General features: G+C 42.8%; 1 protein-coding gene across 1 annotated transcript in view; it reads left to right on the top strand.

Moving 5' to 3' along the window:
* The first annotated feature begins 1,133 nt into the window (after positions 1–1,133).
* jarid2b (jumonji and AT-rich interaction domain containing 2b) overlaps positions 1,134–20,315 on the top strand; it is a 144,130-nt gene continuing 124,948 nt past the window's right edge. The window contains exon 1 of the mRNA XM_084738298.1: positions 1,134–1,702. Coding sequence (XP_084594424.1) covers positions 1,658–1,702 — 45 coding nt within the window. The 5' untranslated portion in view covers positions 1,134–1,657. The remainder of the gene's footprint in view (positions 1,703–20,315) is intronic.

Below are 20,315 nucleotides of genomic sequence, written 5' to 3'. Positions count from 1 at the left end.
TTCCATCAGAGAGCCTTTTCTGATGGGAAACTGCTGTCACATGAGCCAAATATTATTCTCTCCAAACTCCTTTGGCAAAATCCGTAATTTTACCTTGCAGAACAAAGTTGCTTTCTGCTTCGACTGGTTAGTTCGTGTGTGTTATTGTGTGACTTTGGTGAATCCAAACTCACCCTTTAAAACAGAAAAGTCACATAACAACACAAACTCACTGATGAAGGCAGCGGTAAGCCAGCAACTCCCATTTACTGCTGGTCTGGTGGCTTTGAAGATAGTGATATTTGGCACGGCTGTTTCCCAGTGCAAAAGACTATTTGACAGCAAGGTAAAGTGGTGAAAATATTCTAATATGTAGTACACTTAAACTGGCACTGATTTTTTTTTTAAAGTGGTCCTTTTTTTAGATGTCTAAAAAAAAGTCACAGCAGTACATTGCTTAGCTTTGTACTCCTGCTGCTTCTCCAAACTGGAGCCATGCCGACCACCATCTACTGTAGTTAACACACCGACAATAGATGAGTACCTCATACAACCCCACTTCAAAAACCGCAAACTATCCCTTTAATGTTTAACTTTGTGGGGGGTTTTGTGTAGAGTGGGGGTTGGGGGCTGTCATTTACATACACATTTGGGAACCACTGCTTTTTTTTTGAGCTCTTAACCTCTTCTGAGAATTCCTCTTTCAGCTTGAAACATGACTGTTTCTTTGTACCAAAAAGTAAAACTGTGGGAATGATTGTTCCTCATGAGCTCATGAAAAGAGGAAAGAACAGTCTCAGGTCAGTTCTCATTTAGTTTAGGCTATAGAAAGGAATATTATGATAACACGGGATCTAAAACACTACCAGCATAGGGGAAGTATAAACTTACTTGTGACCACCCATGTCTCCTTTAAATGCCACAGACACGCAAAGCCTCAAAACTAATATTATCGGACCGTAAACGCACCATTTCGTCTCAAATCGCCTCAAACTGTCTTTTCCAACCATCAAAAACACACTATACGTCATTGAAAGAATATGTTAAAGGGTTATTTGGCAGTGTTTTGTGTTTAGGGCTGTCTCATGGAGATTTTGAAGTTGCCGCTGAATGGTGGAGGACGTGATAGGCTGAAAGGCTGAAGCTGGGGAAGAAAGGAGCTGCTCTCAGTCAGTAGAGCAGTGCCGCTGGAGAGCTCTCTCGTCGATCGCAGGCTCCAGCTTAGAGAAAGACGTGACACCTAAACGTTTTATTTTGAATTTTATTTATTAATCCCTCGTCACCTCAGACCACAAGATGTAACTTGTTGACATCACCTCAAGTATATTCATGTATCTGAAAAGAGCCGGGAGCGAGTGCGCAGCAGAGACGAGAAGCCGAGCTGTTTTGGCGAATGGAACTTATTGTTGTGCATTTGTTTTGACTATGTTATCCCCGAGTGAGTTTGGCTTCGGTCCGTCTCTGTCCGTCGTCGACCCTTGAATTTTTGGGATTTATATCCGAATAGTTTCAGGGGGGAGAACACCGAAGGAGGATTCTGCAAAGCCAGCAAGCTTTTCCTACAGAGCCGGGGATTTAAATCGTCATTTGGTGGTGCTCCGGGAGAGGCGAGAGTCAAAGAAAGAAATTCATGTGGCCATTCTCTCTATAGCCAAACATTTTTTTGGGGGATTGCATAATGAGCAAGGAAAGACCTAAGAGGAATATCATTCAAAAGAAATATGTAAGTAAAAACATTTTTTTTTTGCTCTATTTGCTCACAAATGCACCCGCTCTATTCAAGTTGCTCGCCTCGATGAAAATGCATAAACTTTCATCGCGGACTGTGAAGGTTACCATCAGGCTTGCTTGTGTACTATTTGGGCCAGATATCCTCTAAAAGGTAACGGCTGCAAGTTACCTCAACGTGTTAACAATTACATGCTTTTGATTTAAAGAGACAGCAATGTTTATTCAGTGTCTGTGTTGCAGCGTTTCTTCGACATCAGACATGTTTTAGGCTATTTGAACGTCGGGTGCTGTTGGGGAGATCGCCTCGCTCGTTTCGACTCGTTTTAACGCGTGATGGAGGTGTGCACGGTGTGTCTCGGATGCGTGATAAAGCTATAAAAGGGTTTAAATTAAAGGACTTGGCAAAGTGTTTCCAGAAAAGGCTTTTGTTCGCTCCCCGTTTCTTTCCTATTCAGAGCCGTGAAGACAAGCCTGTCGGCCATGGCTCAGCTATTTCGGCTTCCATTTCGTCCCATGCTGAGCATTTCATCTCCGCTTTAAACTGAGCTCAAACCCCGTGAATCTAAACCCATTCTCGCGCTGAAGCTAACGTACAGAGTTAACGTTAAAGATAGCGTTGTGTCTGTTTGCGCTGCGTGCTTTTTTTTTCCCCGACATGTTTCGCGGACTGTTGTGGCTCTTTAATTTTCTCCATAAAGAGTGAGGGAGAAGCAGGAGGAAAAGGGGGTCATGCGATTCAGCATATTCGGTCAATTTCCAGCACTTGAGACGACGTGGGGACACTTTTGTGCTTGTTGTTGAGAGGCTGTCTTTGCCATTAGTCCCCTCGTATGGACGATAAGTCCGACGGGGTCTCGGTCTTTTCGCAGGTCTCCGTGTGACCTCTGTGAACGGGCAGATATTGCAGCAGCCCCGCTGAGGGATAACTCCATTTTTGCAATACTACCGGGGATTAGCTTACAAGCGTTTGGGTCTCTCGTCCTCCAGCTACCGAATTCACATTAAACTGCACATTACGTGGTCGGTGTGGTCGAGCACAGTGTTTGTGAATGAGCCAGTCTTTTTTAAAGAGGCTGTGTTCAGTCGCATTGCAGAGGCTCATGTATGAAGCGATACCAAGAAGCAACCATTTTCTTTCTGCAAGTAACACTGGTTGGTGAATTTATGGGGAAGGGGCTGCGAAATATAATAGTTTAGCCCGGTCTGGGCTTAGGCTTCGGTCTGGTGAACGCCAATTTGTCCCCCCCTCATGAATGAAACAAAGACTTTTAATCTTGTAAAGTGTGAATGGCTCCAGCATATCACACGACTAAGTTACCGTGTATCGTTTTTCATGAAGACTTGCACGTTGGCTGGGCCTCTTGTCTGTGTCTGTCTGGGCTTTTTTTTTTTTTTTTTTAAAGTTTGTTGCACTTCTTTTGATGTATTTTTTAGATTGTTGCTGTGAATTATCGTCACATTGTTGCGTTTAATTGCAGTAGGCATATCATGTGTGTTAATGCTGTGAAGCTGGAGTCAGCACAGTCACCCCCCCTCCCCTCCCCTCCCTACACTACTACCCAACCCCCGACCAAACAACACGTGGAGTGTCTTTTAAAAGTGTGTTAACTCCTGCACACACTCTGGTGACTAAATGCTGTGGAAAATAGAGCATTTTGACACACTTATTCTCAGCTGAAGGCAAATATAGCAAAAGGGCCAAACTGAGCAACAGGTTTGTAGGAGCAAGTGAACAATTAAATTAAATACAAAGAGGCTTGTTTGCATGCTTTCTTGCATGCAGCTTAATCACACTGGAGATTTTCTTTTTCTCCTAAGTATAGAGAATCAAATGCATTCCACGTGCAATTGATTAAAGCATAGTCCAAGTATATTTAATATGTAATTATAGTCTGTCACTTTTGTCAGTTTTTTTAAAGTGTCCTTGTGGTTTTCCCTCCATACCTATACAATACTTGCACTTAAACTGTTCTCATCTAAATACCTCTTTTGATGCTCAGCAAAAAGGGAAAAGTCCTTGGCACACAAAATAGGATCATCTTTTTTCTTTTCTTTTTTTTTCTCTCTCTCTCTTTTTTTTAAATAACCTACACCCAGTGCTTGTACAGAAAAAAGTCAGTGAACATTGTCTAGTTTTGCTGCAAACCAAATTTCTGGCAGGACAAAAAAAGACTGAACTGAGTTCTTGAATGAGAACTTAGATGTTTTTTAAATAGACACTGTACTTTCAGTTCTATAAGAGATATTGTTTTGTTTCAACACATGGTACTAAAAAAAACATTGATACTAGGATACTTTTGACAAGCTAATAGTATAAATGAATGTAGTTTTTTCAGTTTTAGACTGTCCCTGTGGTTTCTGGCTCATAATTACTTTATGTTCTGGTAAAAGTGAAATACATATACATATGGCACATTATCAAACTTTTGATTTGCCACTTCTGGGGTGGATTCTGTGGCCCAGTCCGCTCCACACTATTGTCTCATTGAAGAGAAGAAGAAAAAAAATCCCCTCTCTGAAGAATGATGTCATTTTTACACATCTGTATGTCTTCTTACGGCAACATACGCTTCTCGCACAACATCATCACCGGTAACACAGTGTGCTGAAATCTGTGTGCATCGTTTATTTGTTGGAAAGCAACACAGATATGAGTCATCCCAGGGAAGACAGACAGATGTTGTTTAGTATAACTTTTGTACTAAATTTAAAATCTAATAGTGTCCTTTTGTTATATTCGGTGATGACTTTTTGGATGTTTAATTATGACAGTGACTTTTTCCTTCCAATAGCTAGTAGACTCAAAGTCAAATTGACATATACTTTAGCCATAGTTTAATTGGCATTGAAAAACTGAGTTGAGTATCATAGGGAAACAAAGTTTTGGACTTTGTGAAGTTCTCTGTAAGTCTCCTGCTGAATTGAGGAAACAGGATGTGCCATAGAATCGATGACTAACTGAAACAACAACAAAAAATTCCCCATTTAAAATTGTCACACTTTCTAAAATTGGACGGGCTTTTTTGGTCTATTCACAACTTACAATTCATCAGATTATCAGGGGTGGGGAAATGGTTTGTCTGTGTGACTGACTGCAGGATGCATGTTCCTGTCCTGTGTGTGCGCATGTGTGTCACATCTGTCATGTGTTTTCGGCAGCTGCAGTTAATGCATAAAGTCTGGCCCGGACCGAATAAGGCTCACAAACATGCATTTCTACAACAACCTGGAGGAGTCCGGATCCCCAAGTCCCCCCTCTCCCACCTCCAGGCTTTGAGACAGGACTCTTGGCCCCTACTGATCCACCCCTCCCCCCTCCTCTCCTACCCCCCCCCCCCCCCCCTTAATTAGCGTAAGACAATTATACATGCTTGGCTTAACCATTTCCCCTGAAACACGAGTGTGAGTTGTTACCCCTCTACCCCCACCCTCTGGACCCAACAAACACCCACTATCTGCTACTGATATTAAAATTCATCAGTCATAAAATGATTGAAAAAGGGGGATGAGTCCTTAATAAAAGCAAACAAGCCAATTAGCATTTTCTCCTAGAATTGATAGCCGCCGATGTGAATGGAACCAAAGAAGAAAAACCAAATTGCCCTGTCAGTTTCTCTCCAAAGATGCTTTGTCACTCATGTTGGGTTGAGTGACACTGCATGAGCGTCTGCTCTCATTAAATTTCTTTTAAAAATGCATTTTTGTAGGTTTATTCTCTTAATTTGCTGGTGCCTTTCAAGCCAGCAGTTGAGGGTAGGTGCTGCGTAATGACTGATGTAGCAAGTGCTAATGTGCGGCAGTGTTGTTCTGTCTAACGAAACATGACACATACTGTGTTTGTGTGTGTGTGTGTGTGTGTGTGTGTGTGTGAATGCGTGTAAGCGAGAATAGCAGGAGAGCACGGCAGAGTGCAGCTCAGTGCAGCCAGGGCCATTTTGTGCAGAGTCGGCTCTTCCTGTAGGCCCCAGCTGGGGCTAGGCCTCTGATTCAAAGGTTGTGTGTGTGTGAGTGCGTGTTTGTGTGCACGCATGGTGTGTGTGGGACAAGCACAGCTGCTGCAGGGGCCTTTACAAATGTAAAGAGGCTGTCAGTGTTTGTTTCATCAGGCGCACAACTGATGAGGGCCAAGTTGAAAATCCATTGCACTGTGAGTGTGTGCGTTGAGCGTGCACAAAAAGAGGAAACAAAAATAGAGAGCGGGGGCAGAATGGGGAGTGCAAAGGCACAGACTCTCCCCCTCCTCTCCTCCTTTTCCTCTCTTTATCTCCCTGTCTCTCTGTCTCTGTCTCGCTCTCTCGTTCCTGGGCTGTCCAAATGAAATGTGGGCCTCATGTAGGACCATGAAGAGAGGGTCACGGGGTTGTTTTTTCACCGTGCCTGAGCCTCAATGCGCTTCATTTAACCTTATGTTTCAATGCAAATTATTCTTTCATAAGCTCCCCTCTCCTCACGTGTGCAACATGGCAGGGTTCACTTTGCAACCTCCCCGTCACTATGGCTACCAGGGCAAACCAAAGTGTACTGTGGCAAAAGCAACGTTTTACTGCCTGTTTATTTGACCATGTTCACTATGGTTACGCTCCACGTGGCACCTGTGAAACGCACTACACTAAAAGATAAAAGTGCTTTCCATGTTTCTGTCAGTGTCACTTCAGTGTAGGGTTGTCACAATATCAGTTTTTAACTTTGATACAATACTATCATAAAAGATACTCAGTACCTCTTTTGATACCGTAGTAAAAAAGTCCTAGGCACACAAACAGGGATGATTTTTCTCTTTCTGTTAAATTAAAGGTAGAATCATTGGGATATAATCATTAGGGATTATTTTTAGCTGCATCTGTATGTTGTTTTTTTAGGAAAATGTTGCAGGTTATGCCTTTAACAACGACAGTGCTGCAGAAAAAGTCACTCAACACTCTGCTTTTGCTTTGCTGCAAGCCACATTTCAAGCAGGACAAGAGTGAACCTAGGTCTTGACCGTTCACTTTTATTACATATATTTTGTTGTACAGTTGTTAAACAGTTTTTCTGTGTGAAGCGATGCAGAATGTAAAGCAGTAAAGAGTTTGAATCCAGCAAGATGTGGCCTTGAACAAAAGGCAACAGAGGATAACACTTTTTAATTTGAGTGTAACATCCTCCTGCTTTATTGTTTTTTTTATCCACAAGTGGGGGAAAATCAAAGCGGGGCTACTTTGATTACATTGCCAAACTGTATCAGCGTGGCATAAAAGTAACTGCCAAGAATATAAAAAGTCCTCTTGAAGACTGCCAGCAATTTGCACACAATGGAAAACAACTGAAACCAAACCAGGAGTTTGTGTCATTCACACCATGTGGAGAAAACATAAAGCACACTATATACTTCACACCATTTCTAAGAAACAGGAAAATGCACAACAGATAACCAAATGTGTTGTGCAGCTGTATTTCTCTTTGTGTCTTTGTGACATTTCTACTGCAGTGAAATTTGTCAGGTATTTAAACATCGCCTCAGTTCACGTGTTTGTGTTAAAGCAGGGAGGAAGCAGTCCTTCCCACGCTGCAGGCACAGCCTCGCGTCCCTTTGGCCTCGTCTCTTCTCTCGCGGGGCCTGCTGACTCGACTGCCAGAAAAATTTCAGGGAGTGAAGTTGGCGAGCCCGTCCTCTTTTAATTCAGCCTTATTTATTTATGTATTTATTAAGTTTGTGCTGAAACGAGGAGAAGGGAGCCCCTTTTTTCCCCCTTTAAATAAAGTCGGCTTTGCCAGCAGAGAGTTTACTGCATCATTACAGGCGCTCTGTGAGCTGCCGGCTTCAATTTGGACCGGCGATGGATGTTCAGCGGCCAAATGCATCACCACTCAGCTCTTTTCTCCGGCATAAATACACGCTCCCTCCCTGTTTACCCCTTACTGCCTCCCTCTTCTTCTTCTTCGTCTTCTTCTTCTTATTCTGCATTCATTTTCTACAGCATTATGTCACACACATACACACACACAGCACAAACTCCTGTTATGCAATATGACCTTTTCTCTTATCAGCTGTTGACATTGAGCACAATCTGACTCTTTGCTGGCACCAACACACGCACACACACACACACACACACTCACACACTCTCACACACACAGAGGCAAAGGTCTTTAGGTGTGCACCTGCAGTCAGTAGGTGAGATAAACCGGTTTTAAGGCCAGCCCTGCGTGGTGTCTCGTGGATATCAGCAGCGTAGGATTTTTAAGAGTAATGACATAAAACTGGGTGTGACTGTCTTTGTTACGCGGTGTGTGTGTGTTTCTGTCATGAGCCGTGTGTGCACAGGCCTGTGTAGGTGTGTTTTACAGCATATGCTCCAATAGTTGGACACAAGGCACGGTGTTGGACACAGTGCAGTTGTGGACAGCCAATGCGAGCGGGGGCGTGTGTGTGTGTGTGTGTGTGTGTGTGTGTGTGTGTCACGTACACCACGTGCGTTCCCTTCGTGCGCGTCTTCATTCTGCCGAGTGATTTATATCCTCCTGCTCCTGTGGGTTTGGATGGAGATGGGTGGGGGGAGTGAGACAGCTGGTCAGGCCCTGAGAGGCTCTGTGTGTGTGTATGTGAACACACATGCTCACTCATGCATATGTGTGTGTATCTGTGTGTGTGTGTGTGTGAATGAGTGAGTGGTTGCCACAGCTTATCCGTTCAGGATCCCTATGAAGCTGAATCAACACTTTAGCTTTGTCTTTGGTTTGGCCTTGCAGGCGTTATGGGGGCCCATGAAGGACATTCAGCAATAGTAGAATGAAAAGAAAACAATTGACTGAGTTTTTTTTAAAGGAGAAATCTGATATATTTTTACTACAACACCTGCAGTGCCCTCCTTTGAAATTTCTCTCTGGAAATTGTGTTTTGTTTGCCAGTTTCACATTAGAGTTCAAATTAATGCAGAATGTTTGCTGACTAAGTGGCTGCTTTTAAGTTGAAAGAAATCGCTAATAATCTTGCAGAAGAATTGGATATTTATAACTGTTAAATTGAGCAATATGTCTGGCAGGTAGTGAGGCAGTGCACTTTTGTTTTCAGAATAACAGGCTCAGCTTTACATTGACAGACAACTGACAGTTAAAAATAGCTGATCAACTTACAGTCTAGGAATCATCATCGCTTGTTGTTGTCAGTGACAATGTTGTGCTCGATTGCTCGTGTTCTGCTCCTGCAGTGTTTTTGCAGCCTGCCTGAGCTTCCCCGAGTCTGGGGAGAAGGGGACGGTGGGAACAACTTGGACATTTTGGATGCCCAATTGTTACGTATTGCTCCTTTTAGTTGGATCTTTTTGTAAGCATTGTAAATATGCATTTTTAGAAAAACAATCTTAACAATTTCCAGGTGCCTTTGTTTCCAGTTCAAATTTCAGCCTAGCCTTGGGCCTCCCTTTAAACTCTCTAAGCTGAAGTCATTATTCTGTTTTTCATCTGTTTTTGAATCACTGGTGTATTTAGCCTTTAATGACCATCATGCACATCTCTTAGACAACCTCTTGACCGTTCTCTTGCGCACCCCCCCAACCCCCCCCCCCCTCTTCATCTCAGCTACATCAGTTTAATAAACACTCCTTACATTTTCATCCTGTGGTCAATCCCATCTGATCCCCTATTGTGACACCGTCGTCTTTACACATCCAGTGAATTAAGCCTCGGGGGATGAAGCAACAGAGCAGAGGCTCAGTTGGTATCGATCCTCCATTACTCCCTCTATTTCTGCCCGGAATACCACAGTTTCACTGTCAAACATATGCCAGTGACACTTTGTAGGCAACATCATGAAATGCTAAGATTAGGACATGCTGAAGCTGTCTGGCATCGTTCCTCTTAAAGTGACATTTCAGATTATTTGAAGTGGGGTTGTATGAGGTGCTTGTAGATAGTCAGCATATTACCTGCAGTAGATGCTGGTCAACACGCCACCAGTTTGGAGAAGCAGAGAGGAGTACCAGCATGGAAGCTAAGCAATGTACTGCTCTGGACAAGGTCAGTAACAAAATGTATTTTAGCAGTGTAATTGTATGCTGTATTTAGAAAATTTTACTTTATTTTGCCCAGACAGCCTTTTCCAGTGAGAAACGGCTGTTATACGAGCCATACTGCCTTTTAAGACATAGGAGTTGCTGGCCTACCGCTGACTTGATTGGTTAGTTTGTCTGTGTTATTGTGTGACTTTGCTGTGTTAAAAGGTTAATTTGAATTCAACGAAGTTACACAATGACACAAACTCCCAGATCACGGCAGCAGCTAATTATGTTATGTGTGGTAAAACTGTTAATTTCACTTAAGGGGTTTGGTTGGTTGGGAGACAATGGTATTTGGCTGATATGACGGTGGTTTCCCATCTGAAAATGTTGTCTGACTGCAACATATTGGTGAAAATATTTTAAATATAGTGTGCACATTGTTTTTTTTTTTTTTTGTTTTGTTTTTTTCAAAATATCTCAAATTACCGGAACCAGCCTTTTAAGAAAATGCTACATGTTGATCATATTTTCTGTGAAGATAGCAGCCTATACTGTCATCACATTTCAGTACGGGAATACTATTCAGCTTTACCACTCAGTGCACACTCATAACAGTTCTTGTTATGCGTTTCGGTCTTATGAGCCTTCTACCAAGTGCAGCGATCTATGAATCATCTTTTTATGATGGAGCAGTTTGTTTCTTCCTGCCAACAAGCCACTGGCCACTCTATTCAGGTCCTCTTTGGCACGGCACTGCCTTGGCCCGATGAATCGCTCGCTCATTTAATCTCTCATGAGGGTATTTTCCTGTGATAACTTTTTTTTAATATTTGACTATCATTATCCCTCTTTTTCGCGACAGTCATTTGTGGCTCTCCAACATGCATGGCTAGTTGTGGAACTGTGACCTCCCTTCTGTTAAAGCGCTCTCGAATGCAACCCTTTTCACCGAGCATTTGGCCCCTTGCGAGGGAGGCCTTAATTCAGGATGGCAGTCCTCCCCCTCCCCTCATCTCCTCCACATCCATCCCCCAACCAGGGGAGTAATGAGCCAGTGGAGCAAAGTGGCTTGGTGACCACTGTTGCTGCCTAATCTCTACTTTTCAGCCCTCGCTGAATGATGGAAAAAAAAGTAGATGTGGTGAAGGTGGCGCGGTGCAAAGAGGTTTTATACAAAGCTTATTGATTCAAGGCAGAATAGTCATATATTTTGTGGTTTTTGACTGATTTAGAGGAAAATGACTGGTTACAGAAAACGTGTTAACTGCATCTGGCCCTCACTCGTACCAATTCCGCCTGCCAAACTGTATTTGGAGGATGGACAAGGGCGCGTTTTAATGCTGAAGCATGGTCGGTGGAAGCGTATCGGTGTTGCTGCTGAGTTGTCGGATGTGCCGGTTCCTGTGTCAGCTCTCATGTGAGAAAACGGGAGGAATGAGGAGGCAGCGGTGGTGGTGGTGGGTGGTTGAGGGCTGTAAGCGGCAGAATAAACGGTTTATTTGATTCTCAGGTCAATATATACACATTCTGTTTGCGTCTATCCTACACCCCCATCCTCCTGCCGCCATGAGAAACGCATTACTTCCCCCCCATCTTGTCTTGTAATAGAATACTGAGTGGATTTTTTTTCCCTCTGTTCCACTCTATCTCTCTCACCTCCTCCCTCTCAACTCATTCGCTCTATTACTCAGCGCAGCTACAAAGAGAGGAAAGAGGCGTCGGGAGCTTTCTGTGGGATAGTGCTGGAGAGACAGAGAGAGGACAGAAGAAGGAGCGGGGGTATTTTCTCCTTGCCTAGCTGCGAAATTGCCTCGCAGTTGCAGAGGAGGAGCCAATGCACGGCAGGATCCGTTCCTGTGTCTTTGCACTCCGTCTTAATTTTTACTGAGTATGTGTGTTTGCATGTGATAATCATTTGCTTGAAAGATCAGACTGCTTAGCGACATGATTAGGTTTGTTGGCGGTTTTTCGCAGCTCTCTTTCTCTCCGTCTCCCACTCAGACGGCATCTCGCATTCTTCTGCCTGTTTTGTTTTGATTTGGGCTGCCAAAAGAAACTTTGGAATCCTCTCCAGTTTGATCTTACACAGCTGTGTGAATTAACCCCCCTCCAACACCGCCCTGCCAGACACACAAACACACACACACCCTGACACAGTAACATGCACGCACACACATAATCTGGCCCTCTGGGGTTGTCATTTTGCACTTGGTAAATCTTGTACTTGCTGTAATGAGAAAAAAATTTGAAAGAGTCGTTGGACATATTTTCAGCATTTATTGTTACTAATTTTTATTTATAGTTGATTGTTTATATTTGCAGTTATATTAAGGGAGCAATGTGTAACAATTTTACCACCAGAAATTGAGTACTTCAGTCCAAATGGTGAGTTGGAGCCACGGATGGTATTAAATAGGTTCAGGTCCTATTTAATATACGATCTATGGTTGAAGCGAATATCAAAGGAGGACTCTGCAGCTGTAGTGTTGTTGTCAGAGAAGTGAGGATTTAAACTTTCATTACAGCAGATATATTACAGATTTCTTCCTTAAATGTTTATTTGCTTTTAATCTTGCTATGTGAAGCACTTTAGGGCTGTCCTTGGGGTTGGTCTCATTCCTATTCCTATAAATGAAAAGCAGTATGAAGAACTGACAAGAGTCAGTACAGGAATATTGATTTTTCTTTTCTTTTTTTGCTTATTGATTTTTTTTCCTCTTTTTTTTTTGAGCAATAGGTGCTTTTTAAGTTTTTCCACAGAGAGAGGCAGAGTGTGAGTCAAAGGTATTGTTCCCCCTGTTTTTAACCTCTGCTCAATAGATGAGGGCTTTTATAATTCTCCTGGCTGCATGATTTCCTCCAGGCCTCACAGCAGGGAGCTAGAGTGCATGGTACACTGAGGGAAGGGCGCCAGAGTCTGGGCTGAATGTCTGGCCGGCCTCCCCTGGCCCTGGATCAAACATCACAAGGCCTGGGGGGGTGGGGGGGTGGGGGGGCGGCCCTGGAAATCACAACCTGTGATCGTCAAGGAGAAGAAATCCAAGAGGATAGAAATAATCAAATTAGGCACCATCTCAAGTGGAATATCCACGGCGACGGCAGTGAAGGCAAGTCCCGTGTACTGATCTCTGTCAAAATAACTCTTTACAAAGTGGAGCTCCTGGAAAAGCACAAAGGCTGATGCAAGGCTCTGCTGTTTATAGACGTAATTGTTTGAGAATATGGATAGGAAATGAGATAACCACTGGTTGAATCCAAGCCTGACGCTCACTTTCACACATTTGAAATGAGTAATGCAGGTGTTGGTCGAAACAAACTCTGGGTAAACATAATTTGTAAGCCAACTAGCAGGAAGTTACCATGGTGACTATACAGTATAACCCCCCCGCACCACCAAGCGCTTTACTGTCTCCTCTATGCCCCTGTTGTGTATGTGTGTGTGGGATGGGCATGTATGATTGGAGGGAGGGGGGGCTTATACCACCCACCCTCAGGTTTCTATAGAAACTGACATGCTGACAAGGTTTCTGAGCAAGTCAAACATCCCTTCCTCTTTGTCTCAGAGCTTTGCCTCTTGAGGGTGTGGAGTTAGATGAAGAGTAAAGTTAGATTGTTGTTAGAGCATCTGGTTCCTGGCCGTGTTCTGGGGAAGTCACTAGATCTGTCTCACAATCATGTGAGTCAGAGAAATCAAGTGTGCAGTAGTGAAACTGAGAAAATGTAGTCGAGAAGGGAAATTTTAGGTATAAAATTTTGGTATGCGGTGCTTTTTAATCTTTAAAGTCTTGAATTTTGACTTTTTCTTCAAAGACTGAAGTGTCGCCTTTAAGGACACGATAAAGCTGATAACAAGAAGAGAAAGAAAATAGCGTTTTATTCTGGCCATCATTTGTAGAACCTGTTAAGAGCATGGAAAATGTGCATTTTTACTCAAACCATTCCTATTTAGTCATCTGATTTTCTTGTATGCCCAGCTGTTGCAGTGTCTATTCCGCAAATCTTAACAGTCGTAAGAAACTAGTAAGCGTTCACAATTTCCTGACAGTAGATCAGTTATGTTACCATTATCAACAGTCGTTTTCAGTTTGATAAAAATGCCTCCGCCATTTGGTCTTTGAAATCAAGAGTGGAATTTCATATTACTCATACTGTTCAGTCATATCGGACAGTTGATTGTAATTCTGTGTTTTATTCCTTTCGTGTTCCTGAGAGGTGATTCATGAATTCATTATATTCTTAGTTGTATTCATGCATAGAACAACAAACAAACAAACAAAGTCAACAAAAACACAAGAAAATATGACAAAAGAAGTGAGCAGCACTAGCAGGTATAGATTTACTCAGGCCAACGCAGTTTGCTCCATCATAACTATAGTAATGTAGTATCTATATTTATAACAGCAGCTGTGACTTGCGTCTTTGTGTGGCACAAACAACTTGAAACTAAATGTCAGAAAAGGGTCAGTTCACCCCACATCACTTAAAACAATTCTCGCTCACCGTGGTGGTATCTGGCTGTTCAGACAGTTTCGCTTTTGTCTGCTGAGGTTTCACCGGGAAATCGTCAAAAAAAAAAAAAAGAAAAACTGTCCACAGAGAGAGCAACAGGGAAACTGTTTCTGTAAATAAACGTTGCTGTTGAGGTTTTATGATTTAAACTTTCTGAGTTTTGGGTAGTGCAGAAAAAGATTTCACTCACCTCTTTTTATTGGGGTTGACCGCAGCAAATGACACAAAACTATAGGCACGTTAGATACCACTGGTAGGGCTGCAACAATTATTTTAATTATTGATTAATATTCCAATTAATATCCTGATTAATTACTCTATTATGTAGAAAAAAAGCAAAAAATGCTCATCACAACTCTTACAGTTTTGCTTGAAAAGTGACTGGGATGATTAATCAATTAATGAAATAGTTTGCAGTTTTCTTTAGATCAACTAATCATTGCAACTTTAACCACTAGATAAACTAGATTTAAATACACAGACTAAACTAAAAAAAACCCACAGTGTGTTGAAGAGTGTTGTTACGACAATAAATGATTATCTCTAGACCTCAGATCAGTTGATAATATTTATACAGGTTGGAAAATTTTGGTCATGAATAAAAGGGCAAGTCTTTCTGGGAAAAGGTGCAAACAGTAACACTGAGCTTTGGCCTCAGCCAGCATGTGTGATCATGAACTAGAGCTTTGACTCAGGTTTAATGTATCCCACGATAAATCACTGATAACAGACTTAGAGCAACTTTTGACAAAGTGTGTTAGTGTGAGAAAACAGATATCATTCTATTTGATTTGTAATATGGGCAGCATCATCAATGGATTTATTTGAAAGGCTGAGTCAGACAGAATATATCTGGTATTTTGTAGATGACTACCAGCTCGCCAAGTGACTCAGTAACAAAACCACAATCTAACAAAACGACTAACTACACCTGCTCAACCCCATGCAGCTTAAGGTTGATGTTTTTTGAGCGTCACCGCTTTAAATTAATTTATTTTACTTCCTGCCCAGGCTCCCTTTGAGGTCAATTACCAGTGATAGAGTCTGCAGTTCATGTGTGGGCACCCTCTCTCTCTCTCCCTCTTTCTTCACTGTGGATTGCGAGATACTCTGACGCCTTCTAATCGCCCCTCATGCATCAATTTCATTCCTCATCCCCACTGTACCAATGCCATTATTCACCTCTTTCTCACACTCTTCTGCTTTCCACTCCACCAACGCTGCATGTTCCATTGCCTTCGCACACCATCTTTCATTTACCTTGTCTCTCTATTCTTATACTTCTCTTTCTGTGTCCCCTGTATTCTGTTAGTCTTGTCCCCCCTTTCTCTGGGCCCCCTCGGGCTGCGGAGACTTTGCCTTTGTGTGCAATGGTGGAGCAGTGAGTGGAGCGAGGGGTGGGGTGAGGTACAAGGGTTTTGTCCCAAGCTGTGAGGTGAAAATCATTTCTTAATTGCCTCTTGTCTTTTTTGTGCCAGCGGTTGTGCCAGGGAATGGACTCCTGGGCCTGCACTACAACTCCCTAAGCAGAGGAACTCCCTTGCCTAAGCCCTGGCTTTGTTTCATAACGTTCTCTGGCTACAGTGTAATCTGCAGTCATACAGCAGCAACACACACACACACACACACACACACACACACACAAACACACACACACACACACACACAAACAGAGGCTTTAAAAAGGCTTAAGATGTTGGACACAGCAGAATACAGAGAAAATAGGCTTTGGATGTAGCACTATGAGGTCTAGGTGAGTTGTAAATGAGCAGTTGTGCTGCATTGTAAATTGAGTGTACTTCAGTGTGAAGCACAGTATGAGTTAGATGCTGTTTGGCAATTGGAATATCTTTGCACAGCAATTTTCAATATTGTCTGGGATGCTGACCAGCATTTGTGAACAGTCTGAGCTGTTGCTGCTTTTGTTTTGCGCTTTTTAATCCCCTATGTTTTGCTCTGTCTGAAAAAGTTTGGGTATATTTTGTACACCAGTAGTGTGGCGCTCACCTGAACTGCTTGCAGCTGCCGTAACTCTAGAATATACAGGCCTATTTGCAAGATAAAAAATGCTCTTATCATTGATTGTTTCCCTTTGTAATTTTTTTTTTCAGTGTGGACAATTGAAATCTGGAAATCTTGAACTCCAGTTTTGGTCTGTTAAACATGAGATGTGGTGGTGTTAGGTTTGCACATTCCCTGGTCAATATTTTGCAAATTTCTGCACCGTTCTTTAATTTCAATAACTTCTAGAACACGCTGGACTTGAGGTGAATTCGAGTCTGAACCTCAGCGGTCGAAGCCCTGAAATGCATGCCTCTGTACGAGAACTCCCTGCTCAGGTTTAGTCCAAAAATTATAGGGGCTAAAAAAAAACCCCAACAAATGCCTGTTGGAAAAGATGATATAGTCTAGCTGGACACACCTGCCTGACTGAGGAATCTGTGTGCTAAACCATTAGAAAAAGCCTAGACAATCAACACCAAGACACTAGTACTTACCATGATAGCCACAAGAGACAACCTGAACACAAAGAAACAAGAAACGCTGTAGTGGCTCCATTTACCAATCTCCTTTTTCAATTCCTGGACGAGCCCCCAAATTGTTACGCTCCCCAATGTGGTCCAGAGGATGAGGGTAGGCATAGACATATCTTTTTTTAGTTATGCTTCTTGACTTAAAGTACTTACTTTCATATTATTTATATATTTCTCATACTACATTAATTGCCATGCACTGGTATACCAAAATCCTTGTATGTGAAAACCTACTCTGCAATAAACCCTATTTGAGTTCTGTAAAGCAATATTCAAATATAGATGTCTGTCTGGCTAAAGCGCTTATGGGGATTGAACCTGAAAAGCCAATTTTTTCTTAAGTTAATAGATCCTCCGTCTGTCTTTTACCATTTTCATACTGGAGCTAAAAATATGATACATCTACTGAATGTGCGCTCAGCATGTCTGACCCATTTCTATGGATCTTATGTCACAGGTTCATTTTTGGCCGTTGCGGTTCAGAGACAGATCTGCAACAGTCTGCACAAGAACTCACCTCAACGTTATTTAACCATCTGTAACTTTAAAGCATCGTCCCTAATCAATGCACAGTTAGATACTGACTCGTGCTTGGTGTTGACCGTGGAGACTGGTTTAACAACGTCAACGTGACCATCTGAAAGGGAGCACTGGCGTGACCATGGGCAGGCCCTGTTCCTGCCTTTCCTGTCAACTGTCAGCGGAGGGCTGTGGTGGCTTCCATTAACCAACACCCAAACTGGTAATCTTATCTCCCTGACAATCTGCATTAGGCTCAGCCCGCTGCCGGTTAACCCTTCACAGGTCACAGCACAAGGGTAGTTTTTCTTTGGTCCCCAATGGTGCAACACTGTATGCAAAGAGGAAGTGTTGTCGCTTGGGGTTTAAACTTTGGCTTGTTGAAAACAGAGTTTGATTGACGGGTCACATTCTGCACAGGATCAGTCTGTCATAACTGCTTGGACATAGTGGGAGCTTATCTCTCTCCTGCCTCCTCCCTCTGTCAACTCATAAAGAGGATGTATGAATTTCGGCACAGGCTAGTTGGCTTGTTGCTTGCTCTGCATCACAAAGACACACAGCCCCCGATGATCTCCATAAAATCTGTCTCCCACTCTCCCTCCCTCAGTCTGTCTCGCTCCCACTCCCCTTTAATTTTACTCGGCCGCAATATCCTACCTAGACCGTGATTGTTGTTTTCAGAGAGCTGGAGCGCTGTTGTTGTAACATAATCATTTAGTCTCCCTCCTGTGGTTCTGGCAAGCTGCACACTGAAATCTACCCACTGCTCATTTTTATGGGGAGCGAATTTGTTGTAGCTACTGCGACTGCTGCTGGCTCACCTTTTTTTACGCCATATTTACCAGTGTAGATGGATATCTCCCCTGCAAAACATTTGAGAGATGACACATGTTATATACACATTTAATATACCCCAGAGGTCACACTTTTGAATTTGATTAGCGCGGCTGAAATATGATTGTTGTGATATCGAGTGACTTGGCCTATATTGAATTTTTAATCTCTGTGTCGACTTCGGCTTATGCGACATTCCATTTCTCCTGATCGAGGCTGTTGAAACTGGTGTTAGAGAATCGTTTGGTGCCTCAGTGTATTGAGTTAGTATAGTTAAATGCGACAAGTCGAGGCCTTGTTTATAAGGTTAACACAGAGCCCTCCTTGTGGTATCATTACTGGAAAATACAAGAGGTTGTTGAGGTGATCATGGGAGCACTTTTTTTTTATTTTCTTTTACTCGGGTCAGACTTGTTGACCCTGGATGAGTGTCTACAGGATTCAACAGAGCAGTTTAGTCTTGTGCATATCATCTCAAGTGCAGCTACTGGCCAAGGTGGCATCATGGGAAATGAAGCTATTCAGCATCCCCTCCATTCCCTCCTCAGTTTGCCTTTGTTTTTGTCATGTTCCTGTGAATGCACGCTCACCACATGTCATGATACTGAACTGACGTACCTGCTCATCATCTGTCCACGCAAATCATATAAAAAAAACACTTGCACAGCTCTAAATCTTTTTATTCACTTGTGTTGTTATTACATCTGCAGCACACACTAAATCCCATTGATTATACTCCCTTCACTTGTGTCATGGACAGGGGCACTGTATGGGGGGTAAAGCCCTGATCGATTTAGGGGGCCCTGAGTTGCAAAGAGGCCCTGTAACATGACAGGGATTATATATTTATTGTTTCAGGCCCGGCTGGAGTGAGCTGTTGACATGAGGCCCAGAATTCCTAGCTGTGCTTGTGGTTGCAAGACCATAAGGATCTATGTTTAAATCTATGTCTTTCTCCAACCTCTGCTGCTGTAAAGAGATTTTAGTGGGTTTTCATGCACAAATTTTAATGTCGACTTCTCTGCTAAGAAGTGTCTGGATGTGTCTAAAATTGCAGATCTTCAAGCCAGTGCAGTTTATCACTCTCTCCCCTCGTTAGTGAAAAGCTTGCCATAAAAAATTATCTTTTTTCAGCCGTGCTGCAAGAACGCCAAACGATCTTGTGGGAGAATTGGATAAGTCCCTTGTAAATGCGTCTGGTGCTCGACAGCGGGTTTGCATATGATTTCCATAAACGAGGGTGTTGATGTATGAATAACTTGTCAAATGGATTGATTTATGAAGGCGGCTGTCACTCACTCACTGGTGGAGTTTATTCTGAGCGTGCCCAGCCTCACCCATCAGCAGCTGGCTGACTGACTGGCTGATTGAATGACTGGCTGACTGATAACCAATGCAAGGTTATGGAGTTATATCTACTGCCGCTGCTTTTTTCAGTTGATCTCCCTGTAGCTCATCTTTTTTGCAGGAGTGTTTATCTTTTTAGCCTAACGAGAGGAGAAAAAGTTGTTCTCTCACAAGACTTTGCTTTCCTTTCGAGGAAAAATGTTCTGCATGGTGAGGATGTGAATGGATATCCACTGACAGGCTGCAATGCCTTTTTCCTTCTATTCCTCTTTGTCCCTTTTCTGTGCCTTCTCCCTCTCCTTTTGTATCTCTCTAGCTGGTAGGTGTTATCAATGCAGCTATTGTCGGGGCTGAAAGAGCAGGGGGGCTCATGAGACCCCCTGACAATGGGCACATGCTTCCCCCTCTGTGGGCTTCCTGCGTTGTGTGCTGTGTGTGTGCAATGGTTGGAGGTCTGCGATAAGGCCTTTGTGTGTCTGGGAAGCACCTCTCTTCCCCTTGCATATTCACCTGTTTCAGCTGCAGGTGCCAGGCACAAACAGTTACGATCAATCAGCTATGAATCCATGACCGTGGCAAACCGCAACGCCATGAAAAACATTACACATCACAGCTGCACGGTAAGGTTACACTACAGTGATTTAGCCAGAAACTTAATATCAAGTTCTATGTGGAAACCACCTGAAACTTTGGATTTTAATTAGCTTCTGGTGCAGATGGTCCACCCAAATATCTCCTAATTTTAGAGCATGAAAAAGTTGTAATTTAGAGAGTTGCAGGACTTAAATTGAATTACTTTACTTGAGGATGGCTTTGGACTTGGACTTGGTTGACTAACATTAATAAAAAGCTCATGACTTATTTATTAATGACGAGAGACAGA

Source organism: Lutjanus erythropterus, chromosome 16 (genome assembly GCF_056507025.1).
Source record: "Lutjanus erythropterus isolate fLutEry1 chromosome 16, fLutEry1.hap2, whole genome shotgun sequence".
Taxonomy (NCBI): Eukaryota; Metazoa; Chordata; class Actinopteri; order Lutjaniformes; family Lutjanidae; genus Lutjanus; species Lutjanus erythropterus.
The sequence above is the reverse complement of the archived record's forward strand: the minus strand, read 5'-3'. Positions and strand labels throughout refer to the sequence as shown.